The sequence below is a fragment of the Monodelphis domestica genome, chromosome 1 (genome assembly GCF_027887165.1).
Source record: "Monodelphis domestica isolate mMonDom1 chromosome 1, mMonDom1.pri, whole genome shotgun sequence".
Taxonomy (NCBI): domain Eukaryota; kingdom Metazoa; phylum Chordata; class Mammalia; order Didelphimorphia; family Didelphidae; genus Monodelphis; species Monodelphis domestica.
In genome coordinates this window covers 49439961-49463660 of record NC_077227.1, presented here as the reverse complement: position 1 = coordinate 49463660, position 23700 = coordinate 49439961, and the positions used below count along the sequence as shown (strand labels likewise).

Sequence of the window (23700 nt, the reverse complement as noted above, 5' to 3'; positions counted from 1 at the left end):
GTGTTATAGAAATGAGAGTTTTAAATTATCTGGCTATTCCTTCTGTTTAAAATGCTTAAACTTCTTCTAGCCTGACACACAAGTCTCTTGGCCTACCATTCAGGGACGGCCAAGCTACCTTTCCAGCCTTCTCTCCTACTACCCTCCTGTCAGGTGAGTACCCTGGTGGGGGGTGGTTCCTTATGCACAGGGGTTGGATTGAGATCTATCCATTCCAAATCTCAAATTCTGTGAGTCTGGTGAGAGAGATTGAGACTGCATATATGTGGATCTAGACAGAGAGAATTGAACCTATGAGAGCTATTAATGTGAACAGAAGAGAAGAGGGTCTAGGACAAGGCCCTGACAAAGGGCACAATGAGCCAATCAAGAAGAGAGAGTAGCCCTAGGAGAAAATACTGACAGAAAAAGCCATGGGAACAGAATATTGGGCAAGGAAGGTGATTAGCAGCATCAGATATGGTACAAATGCCAAAAGGGAGAAGAACTAAGAAGTTGCAACTCCTTCAGGAAGCTTTCCCTGATTCTACCAGATCCTAGTAATATACTCTTCTCTGAGCTTAAACATTTGTTCAACTCATATGGAGCTTAACCAAAGAGTGAAGAGATCATCTTATCCCGGTCCCTGCTTCTGACCAGGCAAGGATGCCACCCTCCCCCCCAGCCCAGCATATTCAGGTGCGGGGTTATACAGGAACAGAGGGCAGTGGGTCTAATGTAGTTTCCTGCCTGTCTTCTCTAACTCCTGCCCTTATACTAAGAGGCCTGAATCATTCATGTTGATGTTGCTTCCAACACCAATCTCACACAGGACTTCAATATTTTCACCTTATTATAAGTCTTGGGGGAATGTGTGCATTAAAAGTATTTAATAGTCAGAAGGCACCATATAACATGAGTTCTCATTTGGAAGAGGAAGATGGTTCTATTGGAAAGAATGTAAGACTTGGATTGTGCTGGCCAACCTCATATCTACCAGCTGCCATATGAACTTGGACAAGTCACATATCTGTGGTTATTTTCTTGTCTCTTAAATAGGAATAATAAGGCTTGAATTGCTTCCATCAGAAGGAGAAAAGGAATTAATGAATGGTAAGCCTGAGCTGCTGTGAATTTTAGATTTTCTCCATTTTGCTCAAGTCTTAGAAATTCTAACAACCAGGAATGCATACACCCCACTTAAGGAATAACTGTGAGGAGGATGGCCTATGTCCACATGTGCTAACACATGACAAATCAGAAACAACTGAGAGACCCCCTGAGCTGTCCTAAGTCAAGCTTAAGCTACCATTGGTACATGTGAGATGCAGGAAGTGACGTAAAGAACAGTCTATATATTTCGCATCACTTCCGCTCTCGCTCTTACTCTTACTCACAGAGATGTTGGTCTCTATTGGCAGCATGGGGAGTGCTGGGCGGCGTTTGGCGTGCTTGCAGCTCTTGTTGGGTTTTGGCGTTTGTGACTTGCTGTTGAGGTGACTGGGAGAAGTTCTTATTGTACTTGGTGAGTGGTTTAGGCTGATTCCTTTACCTCCTAAAATGCTATCCTTCTAGGAGACCCCTCATCTCAGAGGCCTCGTGGCTGGTAGCCAAGCTAGATTGAGAAGGCCCCTTGGCCTAGGCCTCTGAACTCCTGCCTGGTTCAGCCTGGGCTGGAACAGTTTAAATTCTCTTTCCTCTTTCTCTCTTCTTCTTAATTTCTTCCCTCTATTGTAATTAAACCACCATAAAAATCCCAAACTGACTTGAATATTTTATTGGAATTTAATTAATCCCTGGTGACCACTAGTATAATATATTCAGTCAACAACCCCTAAATTTTACCCCTTACACTGGTCTACCCAGGATCTCTGATACCTGATTACTATAAGTCACTGAGCTGTAACTTTAGCTGTGCCTTTTTGCCTTTCAAAATAATGTGTGATTTCTTTGGTATGAAGAACTCCTGCTGAGGAAATTCCTTCATTGTTCTGCAGTGATCAACTTCAAGATTTGTTTAAGGCATGGAGAAGTTCATCCAGCTAGTAGGGTAGAAAAGGGATGTGTCCTAAATCTTCCTGACTCCAGGACTGGCTCTCAGCACTCTGCCAAGTGGCCCCTTTGGCCCACCAGAGCCCAAATTAAACTAGAGAACAAGGAATTGGGTTCAGAGGGGGCTATTTTCTCAAAGCACCTGGCCTGTTCCCAATTTTTACTCTTTAGGCCCTCTGTCCCTATATCAGAACTCCACTTTTCATTTCAAGACAAATGGTATGTCTATTTTTATAGAACATTTCTGCAAGAATAATCCACAAATCCTATATCTTTTTCCATCCTAGTAAGGAAGGAGATGGTGACAATCATTGTTCTCATTTTGTAGATAGGAGGCCACTGCCTGAAGATCTCCATAGAGGCGGAACCCAATCCATCCTATTGGTGGGTGACTCTTAATCATGAAAAAGTTGTCCTGACACAAAGTCTAAATCTGCTTCTTTAACTCCTACCTCCTGGTCCTAGTTCTAAATTCTATAAGATTAAAAATTAAAATCCAAATACTTCAAGTATATTTTTTATAAGAATTTATTAATAATAACTTGAAGAAAAAGCAAAATGATAGCCTCAGCAAAGAGAGAGTTGCCCAGCCCACCAAAATTGGGAACAGAGAGGAGGAGCACACAGGAATAAGAGAGAGTAAGAGGGCAAAATTCACAGAAACTTATTTACGAAACATGAGGACACAACATGGGGAATGTAATTCAAGGAATTCTGGGAAAACCAAAGGAATACTGGGGAACATAGTCCTAGAGCACAAAACTCCATTTACACAGAACCCAAACAGAACAAATCTAATCTCTCCTTTCCTGGGCCTCAGTTCTATTTACCTACTGGACATTTCAAACTGGACTGTTGCAGAGACATCCCAAACCCCACAGGCCCAGGATCAGAACATCAGCATTGTCCTTACTTCCTTACTCTCACCCTAATGTGGCCAATTGGCAACCAAAGCTTGTTTCTACCTCCTCATCTTTCAATTTGACGACTTCTATCTGCATCTACAGTATCACTTTAGCACAAGGTCTTATCCATCATTTAAGGTGCTGCAAAGGGTTCCAATGGACCTTAGTTGGGTCTCTTTCCACTCCAATCCACTCTGCCACATAACTGTTAAAGCAATTTTCCTTCCTCACAAATCTGACCACATCACTCTCCCATTCAATAAATTCCAGCGACCTGCCATTCCCTCTACAGGAAATTATAAGCTCCTGTTTGGCTTTTAAAGCTCTTCATAAAACTGACCCCAATCTATCTTCCTGGCTCATTGGGTATGATACACTCTGCCCTGCATTCTGTAATCCAGACAAACTGACCTTCTCTCTGTCCCACACATATCATCCATCTCTGAAACTTGACCATTCCCTATGCATGGCATTGCCATTCTCTTTCTCTCTCTGCCCTTAAAGTATCCCTTTTTACCTTCAAAAGAAACAATTTAAACATCACCTTCTTCATTAAGCCTTTCCTGATCCCTCCCAACTACTAGTCCTCTCTCTCCCTCACTACCCTGTACTTAGCTATCTTGCATTTATTTTGTATTTTATTCTATATAGGATATGCCAAATGTATTGGTGCATTTTTCAACTTTTGAGCCACTCCACATATCTTTATTCTTATATACAAACACACACTCCCTGCCATATCTCCTTAGATAGAATGGAAATTCTATGACAGTAGAAATTTCCATTTTTTGGTCTTTGTATCCCCAACACCTAGTGCCTGATTAATTTACTGAGCAACTTTATGAGTTAGGTAACACTATCCCAGGCTACCAATAGAAAAAGTGAGTGGTAGAGCCAAGACTGAAGCCCAGACCTTTGGCCCCCAAGTGAATAATCTGTATCAGTACAGACTCTATCATAAATAGCCATTTTAGGTCTCTTAGCACCTAGCAAAGTGTTCTGCATAAAATTAATAGGGGTTAAAAAAAAAACATACTTTCTATCTTAGTATCAATTTTAAGACAGAACAACAGCAAGGGCTAGGCAATTGGTTGGGGTTAAGTGACTTGCCCTGGGCACACAGCTAGGAAGTGTTTGAAGCCAGATTTGAACCCAGAACTTTCCATCTGTAGGCTTTACTCTCTACTGTGTTACCTTGCTGCCCCATAATAAGTGCTTAATACATATTATTGGATTGAACAAATGGTATAGATGAGAGTCTGTCCAATGTTTCCACTCCTAACGTGCCTAAAATTCCCAGATAATTCAAATACCTCATTTGAGCTGAGATTTTGCCCTATCAATTTTTTTTATTTTTAATTTTGAACCAAAAGAGCTTGGCAATGAACTTTGTTTGCCAAGGGATATCAGAAATCTGGCAACCTCTTCCAGTCTTCCCATCTTCACTGCTGCTTTCTGATGAGGGAGCAGGTGGCTTAAGCCAGACCCACACACCAAAGTTCTCCAGCTTCCCTATTCAGTTTCTCTGTATTCTAGTAAGGCTGCAGTGACCATTTTTCTGTCTTGGCAGGCCCAATATTACCCTTCCATTTCCCTTTAAAATCCTTCTGGGAAATGAGCACAGCAATAAAGAAGAAAATAAAACAGTGGAAATACACTACTGATTAAAATCTATATTGCTATGGCAGCCCCTTCAAGCCAGGATCAGCTCCTGGCTTGCACCAGCTGGGCTTGTGGAGCTTGTAAATAATTAAAAGGTAATTGGAAGGAGAGACCAAAGTATTAAGTGGATTTCCCTCTCTCTGGGTAAGCAGGAGGTTTTCTGCTGGTGGTCACATACATTTTCAGGATTATATCCCTCCTTCTTCACTTACACCAGCATGTGTAGCTCCAGATAACAGTATATGTGTAAACTAATTAGCCTTCTTTGCAGAAGTTGATAGCTAGGAAAAATGTGACTCAAAGCTTTCAAATGCCCTTATGAACAATCCTGTAGTTACCCACATACTAGCCAGGCTGTTGTTAAAGCTCTTGTAAGCAAAAAATGATGTCAGAAGCAAAATTACGGGGAGAAGAATTGCTCTGGGTAACTGGAGAGGATGGCCAATACACGTGAGCAAGAATATGTGTTTTAACCTTCTGTTTTCAGAAAATGTTGATTTCTCTGCCCACAAAAGGACTGATACATGAAACCCAATAGTGGCACTGAAGCAAGGGGCAGCAAAGAAACATGGTAGGAATAAGCCTTTCCTGTGGCTTTGAGCAAATGAGGATGGTACAAGGGGGCTGAGGACCTTTATGTAGTGGGGTTCATGATTCCTGCCCATGCTTCCTGAGAGCTGACCTTGTTAGTGACCCAGCTCCTATAACAGGATGTAAAGCAGGAAGGAAATACAGTAGGCTCAGGGCTTAGTCACGCCATGGTCCCTAGTGGGGGTGGGGAAGGATGGAGGGCAAGGAGGAATAAAAAGTCAGGGAGAGTCTGGCACATTTCACAACTGAACTGTAACAATGTGCTAACCAAGATCATGGAAATAAGGATCAAAGAGTCATCTGAGAACAGAGAAAAGGGCTGGCCTCTCTTTTCCATGGATTATTTCAGGTCTTTGCTACAAATCCTAAGGGGCTCTTATTCTTCCATTTACTTTTCTCACTCTCCAGGATGTAAGAGAGACTCTGCAGGAGGCCCTAGCAATGGTCAGAGCAGCTGTGATGATAAAATAGAGGTAACATTTGATTTTGAAATGACTCTTGGGACTGGTTAATTGGAGTAAAAATTGAGAAAGGAAAGAATTTGAATGACCATTCCATCCAGATTCCTACCAAACTCCTTCTTCTTTGCTCATTTAGGCTATTGGTTTTGCTACTCTACCCAGACTTAATCAGTAAAATCCTCATATTGGGACTTAGGAGCTATGAAACTACAAGGGGGCTGATGATAAAAAAAAAAAAGAGTACTCACCTCGCTTCTGCATGAAGATAAAAAGGTCATCCAGGAATTCTTTCCTTTCAGGGTCACTGTCCAGTTCATACAACTGCAAACCCCCATACCCCCAAGAGAAAAAATTATGTCAAAAACCATCCTGCTGGTGGAACAATGCTATAGATACAAAAAGCCACCTGCCTCCTACTTAGGAATCATGGCCTCTCCCCCCCATCCTTAGCTCCTCAGGACTGGGTAGGATATCAGAAAAGAAAATAATCATTGTTTTTTAAACCCAAAGGACTTTTGTAACCATCCAAAACAACACAGACCTTAGCAAAATCTCGAGAGATCTCTCTTCCCCGTCCTCCATCAGCATCATCACTCCAGGTCAAACCACCATTCTGAAAAGTAAAAAAGAGAAAAAGTTTAGAAGGAAAGGAAAGAGGAAGAAAAGATGACAAGTAGAAAGTGGCCTAAGAGAATAATTTAAGATGAGGATAAAAAGATCCTCAGCAATTAAGCTATTCTGGCTCACACAAAATACTTGTCAGAGAACATGTAAGACAAAGGGTCCCTCATTCAAGCCTAACATTGAGGTGGTTTTATTTCTCATTATATGATGGGGGGGAAAAAGGAATAAGGTGAAAAGAATGCCTTTTAATTGCAGTGGGAGAGTGGTGTAACACATTTCTTCAACAAAAGGCTTTGGGGCTTCTCAAAGTCAAAGGGAAGAAAGGTCAGATAAAAGCACTAGAGAAGTCAGACATCTTCAAGTTGCTCTTCCTATCCCTAGTCAAGCTCTTGAGGCCTATTGTACCATCACAACATCCTAATAACACCATCATACTGTAGCTTGGGAAAACATGTACCTTGATCTGAACTCTGTAAATGAGCAAAGTTGGGAAATAAAAGGCCAGAGGGCAAAGGAACCTGGAAATGGCATCTCTCTTCAAACCTGGTCTGTCAAAACTTTAGGATCACAAGTCCTTGAAGCTTATGCCCAGAAAGTATGACATTTCCCATATTACCTAAAAATGAGAAGCATTCCTACAAGAGAACTGCCTATGCTGCTAAACTGAAAAGTTTGTTTTCATTAAAGATGCTGTAATTTTTGAATCAATTCAGGGGCATGGTTAGACACCCAACTGAAAAGTAGGAAGAGAGCTAACATGATAAGAAGAGCCTGAGGGTCCAAAAAATCTTGACAGACTAGAACAATGGGGCTGAATCTTACTGGTTGAAGTGTAAAGACAGACAACTGTAAAATCCTGTATTGGGATTTAAAAGAAGTAACCTCACAGTTAATAGGATAAGGGAGACAGCTAGGCAGCAGCCTATGACCAAAAGACTCAGCTTTCAGTAAACTACCAACTTGAGCAGAGTCACCACAGAGTGCTGTGGTAACCCCCAGTGCTAAGATCTCAGGCAGTGTGATGAGAGTCCTCTCAAACCAAGGAGGTTTCAGCTTCACAGAACACACTGCCCTAAAGCACTACATCCAGGGTCCTGGATTTGTCCTGGGCATTAAACTTCAGGAAAGTCATTGACGTGATGGAGGAAGTCAATCAGTGAGATGATGGGCTGTGCCACTTAAGGAAAATATGAAGGAACTAGAGATGAAGAGAATATTAAGGGGAGACAAGATAGTTGTCCTTGGGTATCTGAAAGGCTACTCGCTACTACTGGAGAAAAGGAATGACTTAGTTTACTTGGCTTCAGAGGACACAAGAAGAGCAACTGGTAGATGCTACAGAGGTATAAATTTTCTTCCATGATAAAGAAAATGTTTCTACCAATTCATTGTCTCAAAGTGGAATGAATGAGTTGTCCCACATACACTTCAAGGCCAAGCAAAGACTGGCTAGCTGGCCCACTACAGGGGAATGGATTTTTCCTCAGGCACAGAGTTAGAGTAGATCACCCCTGAGGTACTCATCTTCCAGGTACAAGCTGATATGTATCCATGCTTGAATTTCATTGTTAAAAGGATAGGGAAAGAAAAAATGCATTATTTAGTTGACTTAATCAATTAGTAGCTCCGATTCCTACTGAAAAGGATATGGAAATAGAGGCTACAAAAACTCAGAACTATTACAGTTGATCTGAAGGAGATTACAATGAATATCAAAAGGAGGAAAAGATTGAGGGTTACCTAGAAGCAGGAAACAGGGAGCTCTGGAACTGGTCACAAAAAAAGGATGTAGTTACAGAAATAAAAACTGGTTATTGTGGGGGTTGTGATAAATTCCTCAAGCAGCCAGTATTTAACTGTTACATTTTTCAATAGATTTATTTGCTGCCCAAAAGGCTAAAATCTATTTTCTATTTACCATGCAAACTATTAATTATATTTTAAAGGGATCTGCTTATCCCAGGTTATAACAATGACCTGGATAAAATCATAAATGCCATGCTTATCGAATCTACCCAGAACTAGGTAGGATAACTAATATATTGAATGACAATATTCAGGATTCGAACAGGTTAGAACATCAAGCAGAATCAAATATGTGGTGGGACTAAATCTAAGAAATCTTCAAATTGGATTAAAAATCTCCACTTGGTAAGTGGTGGAGGTACTGGGAACAACAGCTTAGCTGGAAAAGATCTGGGGTTTTGGTGGAATGAAAATTCAATGTCAACAGTGTACTCTGAACAGCTAAGACAGCAAACAAGACCTTGGGTTACATGAAGAAAGGGGACCCTAGTTCTACTGTCTACTGTTGTCCTTAGACCATACCCAGAGTGCTGCAAGTAGTTCTAGGAAAGATGACACTGACAAGGAGAATGTTAAAAGAACCAGGAGTGAAGAAAGGCCATCTATGCCATATAAGAATCAGCTGAGGGGGCAGCTGGGCTGCTCAGTGGATTGAGAGCCAGGCCTAGAGACAGGAGGTCCTAGGTTCAAATCTGACCTCAGACACTTCCCAGCTGTGTGACCCTGGGCAAGTCACTTGACCCCCATTGCCTAGCCCTTACCACTCTTCTGCCTTGGAGCCAATACACAGTATTGACTCCAAGAAGGAAGGTAAGGGTTTAAAAAAAAAAAAAGAATCAGCTGAAATACCTAGAGAAAAGATGATTGCGAGGGAGGGGAGTATTTGAAAAGCAATCCCTAGATTCTATTCTTATTTTTGTTGTGTTTAGCCTTAGAGAAAGGAGTAGGAGCAAAAGAAAGATGTTGCAGGGAGATAAAATTACATCTGATGTCAGAGATGAGAACTATCCAAAAGTGCAATGGAACAGACACTCAAGAAGTGATGGGCAACTCCTCAATGGTGGTTTTTGCACGAGGGCTGAATTAGTAATGCCTGTTGTACATCTTGTAGGAAATTGTTTTTTAAAGCTAGGTTGGCCTAGATGGCCACTGGCGTCCCTTCCAACTCTGAGATTCTGATTTTAGAGATGAGAAAACTGAAACCCAGAGTGAGTGACTTCCCCAAGGGATAAGCTAATATGCTGCTTACTATCGAGCCACTGCAGTTAGAATATGTAGTAGTAAGATGAAATCTAACATCCTGGTTGGGTTTCAAAATTCTTTGTAACCTGCAGGGCTCCACTTTACCTATGAGTTTCCCTGATATACTCTATGGTCTAGTCATACTGGTCTTACTGTTCTTCCATAGTCCATCTTTTTTCCCTAAATATAAGCAGTGCTGTCTGTCCCATGCTGAGAAAAAACTCATCCCCTCTACCTCAGAGAATCCTGGGTTTCCTTCATTCAAGTCTCAGCTCAGGCACCTCCTCCTAAATAAGGTTTTCCCTAACATCATGAGAAAGAACTTGTTTTCCTGTTTAGTTTCTTCTCTTCTCATTCTTGCTCACTTCTCTCATCCAATCTGTTGCTGAACCTTCTATTTTCTACCTTTATGTCTCTCCTTTATATTCCATTCTCTTCACTCACAGAGACATCACCCTTCATCCTCTCCTTCCCTGCCACAGCTGCTGGGGAATTCCTCCTCAAAAATGTGGTATTTTGCATCATCATCATTATCTGAAGGAGGACCACAATAAATGCTAACATTTATGGTTTACAAAATATTTCATATATTTTATTTCATTAGGTCTGCATAAGAGCTCAGGGAGGTAGATGCTATGATTATGCACACTTTACTAGATGAGGAAGCTGAGGTTCAGAGAGGATAACCTGCCCAGGGTCCCCCAGCCTGTCTGAGGCAGCACTGGACTCCAGATTTTCTCCTAAATCCAGCACCACTGCCACAACATCAATTCAGTGCCTTGATATCTTGTCTCCCTGGTAGAATGTAAGCCCTTGAAGGCTACAGTTGTTTTGTATACCCAGTGTATGTAGTACAATGCCTGGCATATAGTAAATGCTTAATAAATACTTGTTGATTGATTGATTGGATCACAATCAATTGAATTTAGTCATCTTTTTCTCGTGTCCGGTTCAGTCCACAATCCCCACCCTCAATTAACCTTGGGCACACATTTCTAAGACTGCTGCTGGTGCCTGAGATACAATCTATGTCTAGGGAGAATTTTCTGGGGGGGAAGCTAAATGTCCCATTAGTAGGATCAAATCCACAACCCTGATGTCAATATCATGCTAATCAATCAATTGGCATTTAGGTGCTTACTTTGTCTCTAGTATTGTGTTAAGTCCTAAGGATACAAAGAAATAGGAAAAAAAATGACAAAATCCTTACATTCTGATGGGAGAGATGACTCCAGAGAAAGTGATACATCTAGAGTATAGGGTAATCTTGGGAAGAAGACACTACCAGTAGGTTGGGGGGACTGGGCACAGCCAGGAAAAACCTTCTATAGGGGGTGGTCCTTGGGCCCAGACTAAAAGGAATCAGGGACTAAGAGGCCGAGGTTTGGAGAAGGCCAGTGAAGAGTGTCATGTGTGAAGAATAACAAGGAAGCCCATATGGTTAGACCCCATGTGGTTACTCCAGAGGGAGTAAATGTGAAAGAGCATAGGAGAAGGCTAGATTGTAAAAAACTTTAAATGCCAAACAGAGGAGATATTTTATATTACATTCTAGAAAAAGCAGGGAGCCATTGGAGTTTACTGAATTGGGGGGGTTGGGAGGGCTGAAGGATACACACTGACTTATACCTTTGGAAAAACTTTGGCAGCTTTGTGAAGGATGGATTGGACTGGGTAACACTTTTAAGGCAGGGAGTTTAACAAATAGGAAGGCTACTTATTATATGTAGTCCAAGTGAGGAGGGATGAGGTCCTGCTCTAGGGTGCTGCTGTTTGTGTGAATGAAGAAAAAGGGGCATAAACAAGAGATGCCATAAAGACAGAAACAATATCTAACAATAGATTGAATATGTGGGGTGAGTGAGAGTGAGAAGAGGAAGATGCTAAAGAGGAAATCAAGTTCTACCTCATGTTGATGGCTAGGCTTGATTTCAGTTCACCTCCTCAAGTTGGTCTCCTTGAAGGAAGTGAACTGTATATATGTGGGAATGGACACACTCACTTTTTGATATGTTAGTTGTGATGAGGCAAACAGATAGGCAAAAAGTCCCCCAATAGTAGAATGAAATATGCTCAAGTGACCTGTGACTTGATTTTATAAACAGGGGGCACCTCCCACCCCCCAATGCTCCATAAATGCTGACTGCACCCATCAGATTGGTTAGGCCTAGTGATAAGCTGCAGCGTAGCACCATCAGCTCAGCAAAGACAATGACTAAGCAAGAAGAAAGCCATAAACACACACACACACACACACAGAGTCACCAGCATTCTGGTGTCATCTGGTAGTAACAAACAATGAATAATAAAGTTGAATAGCATTAGCAAAAGCGAGCGGAGCTGCAGCAGCCCTTTCACAACGGGGCAGCGGGCCACTCTAATGCCCAGTCATTTCGGTTGAGCTGGTAATTCCTGCTGGAAAGTCAATTACCCTGTGAGCCCCCATCAGCTGAAAGACATTTAATGGGGGATTATTGCCACTTCTGTTATGTCAGCTGTTTATTGTGGCAGGTCAATTTCCAACTCACTCTAGCAAGAGATCTGAACGCTGGTTTTGTTCACAGGAGAATTCTTCTGTGTAGCTGTCACTAAGAGAGATTAAAACACAGCTTTCTGCTAATTACAGTAACTTCCAGCTGCTCTGAAATGCCCACTTAGAAACCATTTAATACTTGGCTTGAGTTGAGGGACCAGAATACACAAACTGGAATATTTCTACCTAGCTTTCAACAGCAGGAGATTGTTTATAAAAACAAACATGCCAAGTGTGACAGAGTGATGGAGGTCTTTGTGAGAAAGCAAACACCCATGTGAGAGGGAGACAGAAAGGGGGCACCTGAACCCCTCAAGAGTCAACAGCTTCCCTTAGCTCCACCCAAGCCAGAATGGCATCAGTTGTTAAAAATGGTCTTGTCCCTGAATGTGTAACACTAGGTGCAAACTGCCTAAGGAGCTTAAAAAAAATCTGTTTAGTAATGAGGCTTTAACTTGAAAAGGCCATAAGCTCAGGAATCAGTCTATCAAAACCCAGAGAACAACTGCAAAGAAACGGGAGGCAGAGTTTTGTGAATGATCTCACTGTCTACCCCTCCAGGAAAAGTTAAACATAACCTGCTACTTGCCTAGAGTAAAATGGGTGAGTTAACTGCTCATGGCTACGGTCAGTTGAAATCCTAACACTATATTACAAAATTTCAAATGCTGTAAATGCAACTGGTGGCAAAATCTTCACTACAAATCAACTTTATTCTTCCTCACTTCTTCTACAGAGGTAGCTAGGCATAGGGATACACTCTGATTCTTAGTGAAATTGTTGCTATTTCCTAGTTTAGGATTAATGGTGCTTTCTGAGAGCAAGGACAAGGCTGGGACCTTCTCACCAGAACAGCTTCTCCAAGACTTCTCCCCACCCCTCCCCCCATGGATGACATGGGTAAGCAAGTATTTACTGGACTTCAGTAAGCGCAGGCCCACTTATGCAATGCAGATTTACAAGCAAGAGGAATCCTTCACTGATATGCAGGTTCTGTTACTGGGAAGTTACAATTTCAGGAAAATACTATATGAGTTTGACTGAGGTAGGTGGGTAACAGAGGAGGCAGAGGGAACCAAGCTTTCATTCCGTTGGGAAAAGCAACCTAAAGAGGACTGAGGTCATTTAAAAAACCAGGAGTCTAAAGGAATGGGAGAATGGCTGAACTGGCTCCTGAACACAAGGTATAACCTGTCAGGGAATAGTCTTTGAAGTCCTGTCAGCAAGAGTATTGAATTACTCTAGAAATGCATAAGGGAAGCCAACAACACCACCGATTGGTCTCTTATTGCCATTTACAACCCCTTCAGTCTTTCCTCCCCAAGGAATCCCTTCCTAAATCTTTGATCTCCCCAGGAGTCCACAGGAAACTGACAGTTTGTCACTAAATACCCACCCAGGCCCCAGCTGCAGTCACTCCTGGCTTCTGTACTCCCATTCTACTCAACTGCCATCAAGAATTATTTTTTGAAGGAAAGATAGGAACTGTTTTCTAAAATGGTGCGGAAAGAAAAAGAAAAGGCTATGTGGCAAGAGAGACAGAGAGAGTGAGTATATGTATGTGTGAAAGCGAGACAGAAAGATCATCATGGGGGTACTACATGCTTTCTGAAAGGAGTCAGAATCAACAGCTTTTCCTACAAAATATTCAAACCTGAAAAGGGCTCTCAGTGGGAGTCTCTTCTATCTAGTAGCCCAAATAATGGTATCACATAATGCTAGAGAAAGATGGCCTTTGTTGGCTTACCTGATTTAATACAATAAGGAATGTGAGACCACATCAACACACAGTCTAGTTTTCTTTTATTTAGAATTCCTGAGTGTTCTTTAAATTTCCAGGAATTCCAGGAATAAGATTCTCACTCAAACATGAGTGAAGAAAGACTTGTGGTCAATAGTTACCTCAGCAGCATCCAACCTTAATCCCCCCTGCCAGATTCCAACAAGACAAATACTCTTGTTTGGGGAGAGTGAAATCATGAGACTATGATTTACAGCTGGGAGGTGGGGAATCCACTTTGTCGGAAGAAAGTCCAATTATTCCATGCACACCAGCTGGGAGGACTTCTCTGTGTTAGCAACAAGACCCGGAGAAATCAATGCTTTTCCCACCCACCAAGCAAAGAGAGGCCTACTTTGAGAAACCATGTTAGAAATGTGCTTAAAGTACACTTAAGAAGTACAGTTTGTTTCACTAATTATGATGCTAGAGTTTGTCAAGGGAATCTTTAATAAAAAGATTGCTCTCAACTAAAACATTGGGAAGATAGCATGAAGAGATACATTTGAGAAAATGGCAGACACCATGATGAAAATAATGAGTGGAAAGGACCATCATCACCTAACAATAAAAAATAGACGTTACAAAAGTGTAAAAAACCAGTTCAGTCACAATGAAGACAATACTTCCCCTAGCTCTTTCACAGAAGTGGGAGAGAGGTCTGAGGGGGGCAGAACATTGTAAATATTTTAACTTTTTCAGTGTATGAATTGGTTTTACTGGTTTTCTCCTTTTTTAAAAAAAGTCTTTATTATAAGGAATAATTCTCTGGGAATGGGGAGGGGGAGGGATACTAGGGAACATTTAGGTAGTACAAAAAACTATTGACAAAATATTTTTTAAAGTACTTTTCTAGCACTTTGATGTCTTAAAATTAATTAAAATTAAAAATTTTACTACTTATTCACACAATCACAAAAGGTTAGATGTTAAGAGCTAGAAAGGAAATGTAGAGATCTAGCTTACCTGCCTCACTGGATGAAACTAAGCTTCTAAGAGGCTGACATACCCATGGTCACATATGTAGTAATTAATAGACCTGGGATTTGAAGTCAAGTTTTCTAATTCTAAATCCTGTGCTATGTCAAAAAAAAAAAAAGAGGGGGGAGCTGGGTGGCTTAGTTATTGAGAGTTAGGCCCAGAGATAGGAAGTTTTGGGTTCAAATCTGGCCTCAGACATTTCCTAGCTGTGTGACCTGGGCAAGTCACTTGACCCCCATTGCCTAACCCATAGCAGAAGGGGGGAGAGAGGGAGGGAGGGAGGGGGAGAGAGAGAGAGAGAGAGAGAGAGAGAGAGAGAGAGAGAGAGAGAGAGAGAGAGAGAGAGAGAGAGAGAGAGAGAGGAGAGGGAGAGGGAGAGGGAGAGGGAGAGGGAGAGGGAGAGGGAGAGGGAGAGGAGAGAGAGAGAGAGAGAGAGAGAGAGAGAGAGAGAGAGAGAGAGAGAGAGAGAGAGAGAGAGAGGGAGAGGGAGAGGGAGAGGGAGAGAGACGGAGAGAGAGAGGGAGAGGGAGAGGGAGAGGGAGAGGGAGAGGGAGAGAGACGGAGAGAGAGAGGGAGAGGGAGAGGGAGAGGGAGAGAGGGAGGGAGGTTGTAGAGGAAATTCCCATTCAGATCCCATGTGCTAGCTGAGTGAAAAGAAGGGAGAGCTCCTTGTTAGCAACCACAGCTTTCTCTTGGTTGTCATTTGAAGTTGGATGGGCTTTGGATATCAAGGGGCAGGATATAATAGGAAGGCTTGAAACCAGAGAAATAGCACAGCATGCTTATCAGGAGATGAGCCTGACTAATGCCCTGGGTTTAGTGCAGAACACAGAGTAATGTGGAGATTTCTAGGGGAAGGGGTGTGTGTGACATGATGAAATAATTGCTACAGAAAGATTAATGGTGATGGATTTTATTATAGTGGGGAGAGAGGAGGAGGACAGTGAGACTAATCAGGAGGGTATCCAGGGAAAAGGTCATCATCTGGGCAGTAATGATAATGAAAAAAGAGAAGAAGGGATAGGCAGAATTGGCATTTTGAAAGAAGATGGATGAAGACTAGGGAAGAATAAATCATAACTTCAGGTTTAGCACCTTGGGCAAATGGGAGGAGATGCTGCTATTGATCAAAATAGGAAAATTTGAGAGATGGTTCATCCAGGAAGCCTCTGGTGGAAAAGAATGTTTGTGTTCACAATGCAGTGTGTCTGACTGAGATGACAAAGCAAATTTCATAGTCCTAAGGAACTTGATACTTCTTAGTTGTATGACTCTGTTCAAGTCACTTAACCCAGTTTGCCTTGGTTCCCTCATCTGTCAAATGAGCTGGAGAAGGAAATGGCAAACCACTCCAGTATCTTTGCCAATAAAACCCTAAATGGGGTCAGGAAAAGTTTGACATGACTGAACAACAATGACAAAAATAAAGTCAAGGACCTGGCTCTAGAAGGGGTCTGGCAGGAGAATCTAAAACTTCACTGTGTCAACCTCTTTTTCTTCTCTCTAGACTTGAAAAAGAGCTTAGTTCAGTGGTTCTGAGTTCTAACCTCAGTTTTTTAACACACTTTCTGGAGTGACTGTGGCCAAGTCACCTCATTCATGTTTCTGGCTTCAGTTTCCCCATCTTTAAAATGAGAGGGCTGGACTAGATGACCACTCAGGTTCCTGCTGTTAGTTAATCTCTGGTCTTAAAGATCTTTAAATGCTCCTTCCAGTTGTCACTCTTTACTGAGCCTAAAAAACAAAAATAAAATCAAGATAACAGTCTCATGAGAATCTCATGAACTAGGTCAGTGTTCCTTAGAGTTATCTCTCATCCTGGAGACAAGAGGGCCTGACTTTAAAAGCAATTAAGAATCTAGGCTATTTTAGGATTACTCTCTGACCATTTGGAATATCTTGTTAAAGCAGAGCTCAAATGTCCAAAGGAGGTTCCGTTTTTTGTTCTCCACTTCTCCCCAAGATCAGAATTAACACTTTCCTCGAGAGGATGTTTGGTTTGGAGGGGAGATGGCAGGGGTGGCACAATCTTCTAAGTATATGAAGGGATGGTATTTGAAAGCATGGTTAGTATTTTTCTACTTGACTCCTGAGTGAAGAACAAGGACTAACAACAAAATTGCTTTGGAATTAACTGGAAGGATAAAGATGCTAACCCATTAGAATGGTCTAAGAACAAATGGGCTGCGAGAGGGTTTCCTCTTGGTGAAGGTATTCAAGTGGAAGTTAGATGACCATTACTTGGCACTGTCAATACAGAAACATTAAGCAGGGAGCAAGACTAGATGGTCTCTAAGGTCCCTTCCTACTCTAGAATTCTAGGGAAATAAAAGGAACAGGTCACTAACTCAAGATGCTTGTGCCTTCTCTCATCTTTTAGTCTGTTGATGTGTAGGAAAAGACCCTATCCTGAAAAAGTCATCACACTGAATTTTGAGGATTTTGTGCTCAGGCCATGTGTAAATTGATTGGTTTCTTCCTTTCTATCTCCTTCAAATGGTTTTCAAACCTTTTGATCTAGGCTTCAAGTAATACGGTATTAAATTCTACAGTTACATGGCAGTCTCCCTTAGGGAGAAGGAAGGGACAGCATATCTAGGGTGCTGTTACACTGAGACTCCCTGGAAGTTTAGAAAGATGAGCATTTGCTCTGAAATTCAAATCTCACTAGTGTTTTAGATGAATATCTGGCTCTGTAGATGCTCAGGGGTGAGTTTGCCAGGCGCACAGTTCTATAATTCTAACCTGTTATAGTTCTCCCAGGCTTAGTCTGATGTTGCAATGTCAAAAGTCCATTTTCCAAATCTAGAAAAACAACCCAAGAATGCTCTTTGCTCTCCCCTCAGCTCCAACCACAAACACTTGGAGTTAATGAGATGTATAAAGGGGCCAGGCCAGGGATTATAGGAGAATCAGCAGAAATTCCTTCTGAAGGTGGAGTGGCAGCCCAGGAAGTGAAACAGATGCTGATATACTGAACACTAAGGGACTACAAAACCCTTCAGATAAGATCAGGATTTAGTGCCCTGCTGCAGGCCCTGAAGCCTGCAGGGGCCTGGAGTCATAATTAGCAGATGCACACCTTCCTTTGTCAGGTAACCTAAGCAGGAACTAGCAACAATTCTACCCACCTTTGTCCAACAAGAGATCAATTCAAAGTCTGTGGCTTGGAAAATACCACTTGAACAGAGGGGTAGAAATGAGCAGGTGGGGGTTGGGAAAGGGAAGGCAGGCAGCTCAAACAACCGGTATTTTGATTACATGATAAGAGCTTTTCTAAAACACTTCCGTTTTACTCAGGAAAATCTTAAGTGGTGATGAACATTTTTAAACACCTACCCGTTAGAGCACTGGACTAGAGCTAGAGAAGAGTATAGATAAAACACCATGCCTGCCTTTAGGGAGTGTCATCAAATACACAAATGATTTTTAAGTAGTTGTAAAGGATTTCACTGGCCACCAACACAGACCCCAGAGGAATTCTCCACTATAACAGAGCTGACAAGGGCTGATCTAGGCTCTGCTCCAAGGCCTCCAATGTCAGTGGGGGCACCCATTCCCCTTTTGGGGGATTCTGATTGATTGATAAGAATTTGTTTTCCTTACTTCCAGCTTAAATTTGTTCTCTGTCCTTTCTACCTACTGGCTCCTGCTTCTGTTTCCTCAGAGCAAATCAAATAAGTCTGATCACATACAACAACCTTTTAAAATCCTTGAATGCAGCTATTAATTATGTACTCCCTGAGTCTTCTTTTGTTTAGACTAACCAACTCCTGTTCCTTCAACTGATCCCTGGATGGAAAGGGCCTGGAATTTCAAGGGTATAAGAACTACAGTAAAGAACTCCCTCTGCATTGAAAGTTGGAAGAATAGGTTGGGTATGGGGCCAGCAAGGTGTCTCAGTGTATAGAGCACCAGGCTTGGAGATGGGAGATCCAGTCACTTAACCAAAATTGTCTAGCCCTTACCACTCTTCTATATTGAAACTGGTACCTATTATTGATTCTAAGACAGAAGATAAGGGTTTTTAAAACAAGAAAGAATAGATTGAGGCTAATGCCAAATAACAAAAAGTGAATTAGTACAAAGTTAAAGAACCAAGAAGGCATTCTTCTGTGTATATACAGGAAAATCAGACATTTTTCTTCCAGGGGAAGAATGTCTATGTCACATGAAAGGAGCTTACATGCCCATTTAGTTACCATCTCCAAGTACTACTCATATATAACAAGATCTTCTCAGCATCCTAAGACTTTGGAGATGAAAAGGACCTTAGAGATCATAGGATTCGACCCAAAATGGCAAAGTGTTTCAAGTGCATTCCCCTCATTTCACAGATGGAGTGTTAAAATACAGTAACTAGTTACTGTATTTAATAATAATAGTGACTTGCTCAAGGTTAATATGGAAACATCTTGCATGATTTCACATGTATAATTGATATTGCATTGCTTGCCTCCTCAATGGGTGGAAGATATATGAGAAGGAAGGAGAATTTGGAACTCAAAATTAAAAAAAAAAAAAGAATGCTAAAAATAACTGTATTGTTTTAAAGGTACTGTTTCTAAAGATTTTTTTTTTGTAAATTAAACTTTTGCAAAATAAATATTTTAAATGCATGAAGAAAGTTAAGTATAAAACAAGAGTTCTTAATCTTTTTTGTGTCATGGTCCCCACTGGCTACCTCAGAAAATGAGTCTTAAAAAAAAAATCACACTTAAAGAAAATGCTAAACTGAAGCTAAAAACGGGAGAAAAATGAAGCTATAGTTGTCCCCCCTCATCCCATTCAAATTCATAGAACCCCTGAAATCTATACTTGCTATGAAGGAACACTGCTTAAGATGAATCTTTTGTCAAATGAAAAAAAAAAATCTTCCCTTCAGCCCAAATACTTCGTATTTAAAAATGCATCTCTAATTATAGATCTCAAAGATTTTCCCCAAGCCTCAATTCTGAAACCTCCAGGTAAAATAGTTGGTATACTCTGCAATATAATCTCATCTCTGCTGGTGACTGGCTTGAAAAAGACCCCTATGATGACAAAGAATTGGAAACTAAGGGGATGTCCGTAAATTGGAGAATGACTGAACAAGCTATGGTATATGATTATAATGGAATAATGTTATGCATCCAGAAATGATGATGGGAATGGTTTTAGAAAAACCTAAGAGGACATATAAACTCATACAAAGTGAAGTAGGCAGAACCAGGAGAAAAACATAGAGTAATAGTGATACTGTAATCAACTGTGAGACTTAGCTACTTAAAAACAAACAAAAAAACCCCTCTTACCTTCTGTTTTGGAATCAGTAAGTATAGCAGAAGAGTGACAACGACTAGGCAATCGGGATTAAGTGACTTGCCCAGTGTCACATAGTTTAAATGTCTGAAGCCAGATGTGAGCCACCTTACTGCCCGCCCCACTGATTTCTGACAATTCCAGAGGACTTACAAGGAACAATAACTATACATCTCTGGAGAGAGAACTGACAAACTCTGAGTGCAGATCAAAACGTATTTTCTTTCACTTTATTTTTCTTGCCTTCCCCCCCTAGCAACATGGCTAACATAATATTATTATGTTTTGCATGACTTCCTATATATCATGGCTGGAAAGAGGGAGAAAATTGGAATCCAAAATAAAAATTTTAAACCTGAATGAATTAATGATATAACAGGCTGGAACCAAAAGCCAAATGACTAAAGATGGACTATAAGTAAGCCTTTAGAAGCTGTATGAGTAGTCAGAAGTATCAATGTTTCAACATGGCAAATAAGGCTAAAGCATTCAGGAAATAATAACTGAAACTATATTTATAGGCAGAGGAGATCCAAAGACTTATGCTCAAGGAAGAGGATCCAAGAAGTACCACTGGTATCCCTAAAGAGACCGGTCCAGTGGTATGGCCAAGAAGGCAAACAAAATTCCAGGCAACATTAGGAAACACAAGATAATACTGTATATGTGGTGCCTGAATTGCTGCATGCAGATGTGGTAATTATCTCTAGAAATAGGTCTAAAGAAAGGCCAAAAAAATTATCAAAGGGATGGAGGACTTCTAACTGAGCACAAATAAAGTTGGGTAAGAGATGCACAATAGCGAGAGATACAGTAGATAGCCATAGAGACCTAGCCTTGGAACTAAAAGACCTGGGCTCAAGTTCTGCTTTTAACATATTAACACTCTTTCACCCTGGGTAAGTCACTTAACCTTTAGTGCTTCAAGCAACTTTAGAAGATTATAAAAGCTGCAGGAAAGGTAGTGAGTGACCTATGTTGATAGAGAAAATTTCCTCACTGGGGAATTCTCTGTATTGAGGAAATCACAGGTCCAGTCCCTCCCCCTTATATAAGAAATATCTATCTAATAATGCAAAGTTTTAGTGATTTATAGAAGTGAACTGAAGAAAACCACCTGAATTCAACAGAGAACTACAGATGTGGTGATTCAACTTTTATCAGCAATAGCTTCTTCTGGAAGCATAAAAAGAATGTCTTCTAACTCATTCCAAATTGAGATGGTGCATGGTAATTAAAAAAGAATACAAACTTTTATTGTGCTTTTACAGGCATGATTAAATAAGAGGAAGAAGGTAAAGACAAATAAGGGGCAAAACCCAAGATTTAAAATTTCTCATGTTGATCTGGTTGAAAATGTAACTAAAAAACCCCCTACCACATTTAAAGTCAAAATATGTTTTAAACTATTACGTAATTATCATGGCCATGAATTGTGGATGTTTTCTCTCTGTACCTGCACTCTTACTTATATGACTCCAAGACACATATCTAGTCCTACTGTCTATCAGTCTCTCTTTTTCTTTTTTCAAATCATCAACTGACTATTTACCATTACCAAACAGGATGTCCCAGAGGCATCTCAAACTGTCCAAAGCAGAATTCACCATCTTTCCCCCTAAACTCACCCCTCTTCTAGGCTCCCCAATTACTACCAAGAGTCCCATCATCCTTCTTGTCATCCAGGATCATGACCTCAGAGTCATCCTTGAACTCTCACTCTCACTTGCCCAATATAGCCAATCAATTGCCCAATCTTGTTTTCTGCTTCCCTGCATATCTCCTATGAGTCTCTCTGCTCACAGTCCACCAACCCCCTCCCCAATTCAGGGCCTCCTCACTTCTTGCATTGCATTATTTTCCTGATTGGTCTCACTGACAAACCTTGACTCACTTCAAGTTATCCTCCACACAACCACCAATAATCTTCTGAGAGTGCAAGGCTGACCATGTCACAAAGTATTCAACTTCTAATGACTCCCTATTACTTCTGGGATCAAATGACTCCATTTAAAGCTTTTCCCAACCTAGCCCTTTCCTACTTTCCAGTCTTCTCACACATTCCTCTCCTCCACACTATGAGACAATCACTAACATACTTGCTGGGTGTCACGTTTTACATTCTATCTTTTGATTCTGAAATGCCTTTGCCCTAGCTATCTATTCCCCATGCTGGAATGCATTCCTACTCTGCTCTGAGAATCTTTGGCTTCCTCAAAGATCCAAATCTGGGCCTGGTGCCCACCCCTGCCAAAGAGTTGTCATATTTCCCTCTTAAAGTTATTTGGTTTAGAAGCAGCGACATAGCTTAGTGGATAGAGTCAGACCTAGAGTCAAGAGGACCTGGGTTGAAATCTGGCCTCAGACATTTCCTAGCTGTAATGATCCTGGGCAGGCTATTAAACCCTCATTGCCTAGCCCTTACTACTCTTTTGCCTTGGAACTTAGTTATTAAGTCATTAGCTATTAAGAACTAATACTTAATCAATTCAAAGACAGGAGGAAAGGGTTAAAAAAAACTTATCTGGTTTCTGCTCTGAATGTTTTGTACATATTTATAGATGGCTATGTCCATGATGGCAAAACTATGACATGTGTGTCAGCACTGACATACGTAGTAATTTTCAATGACATGAGGCCGCATGCAGGCTCAGAGTGCCCTGGCCCGGTGGAGGGCGAACAGCCCACACCAGGTGGCTGGGGCACATGGGGCTCCCATGGGGATAGGGAGGAGCGCATATGCAGGAGCAGGAGCAGGAGCAGGCAAGCAGGCAGGCAGGCAGGCAGGCCGGCCACTGTTCTCATATCGCCCCTGGGCCAGTCAGCTGGGGAGGGGCAGGGCGGGACCAGCACATATGTAAAGGAGGAGTGTCTGGAACTGATTACCAGACACTTTTAGCACCCTGAAAAATATAGCAATGGCTTTACTCACAATTTTTCCCTCTCCATACTTTTGTGAGACCTTATTCTCAGCGTTAAATAATATCAAAACCAACAAAAGAAACAGATTGACAGACCAAGTTAGTAGTGCTTGCTTGGGCTTGAAGTGTACAAAACTACCAACCTTCAATTGAAGATTTAGCCAATGAAATTCAGCAACAAAAAAAGTCACTAACAGGCAGATTAGTTAAAGAATTCCCCCTCCCCTTCACTTGTCTTAGTTCACGGCACCCCACACAAGTTAAATAATATCAAGACCAACAAAAGAAACCAACTGACAGATGAACAAAGAAGTCACTAAGCAGGTAAGTTAAATAATTAGTTTTTGGTTTATTAAATACAGTTATATGTTACAATTATACATTTTTTGTTATTTAAACTATAAATAGCGTGAAATTATAGGTTTTTTCTTGAAGTGATACACCACCCCAGTTATGCTTGGTTTTTGGGTGAAATTTGACACACCAAGCTCAAAAGGTTGCCCATCACTGGTCTATGTCTTCTCTATTAAAATGTAGGTTCCTTTGAATTGATCCTTGGATCCCCAGTATTTGGCACAGTGTCTGACACATAATAAATGCTTGCTGATTGAATGAGATTTCATTTCCACATTTTTTTCCTCAAAAACTAAATGACCCAAAGAATGAACATTTCCACTTTAGCAAAACACAAAAGAGGACCGCATATAAAACCACCCATCTCTATTTCACATGACCTGTTTTTTGAAGAAAGTATAACACATTTCACATATTACTTTCTTTAAAAAAAAATTCTTAATCCTTACCTTTTGTCTTAGAATCAATACTAAGTAAGAATTCTAAAGCAGAAAATGTTTCAAATGAG

General features: G+C 41.1%; 1 protein-coding gene across 8 annotated transcripts in view; it reads right to left on the bottom strand.

The window, feature by feature from the left end:
* ARID3B (AT-rich interaction domain 3B) overlaps window positions 1-23700 on the bottom strand; it is a 60175-nt gene that overhangs the window by 20363 nt on the left and 16112 nt on the right. For all 8 annotated transcript variants that reach the window (XM_056798799.1, XM_056798819.1, XM_056798815.1 and 5 more), the window contains exons 3-4: window positions 6192-6263; window positions 5899-5971 (exon numbers count right to left, since the gene is read on the bottom strand). In XM_056798799.1, the coding sequence (XP_056654777.1) occupies window positions 5899-5971; window positions 6192-6263 (145 nt within the window). The remainder of the gene's footprint in view (window positions 1-5898; window positions 5972-6191; window positions 6264-23700) is intronic.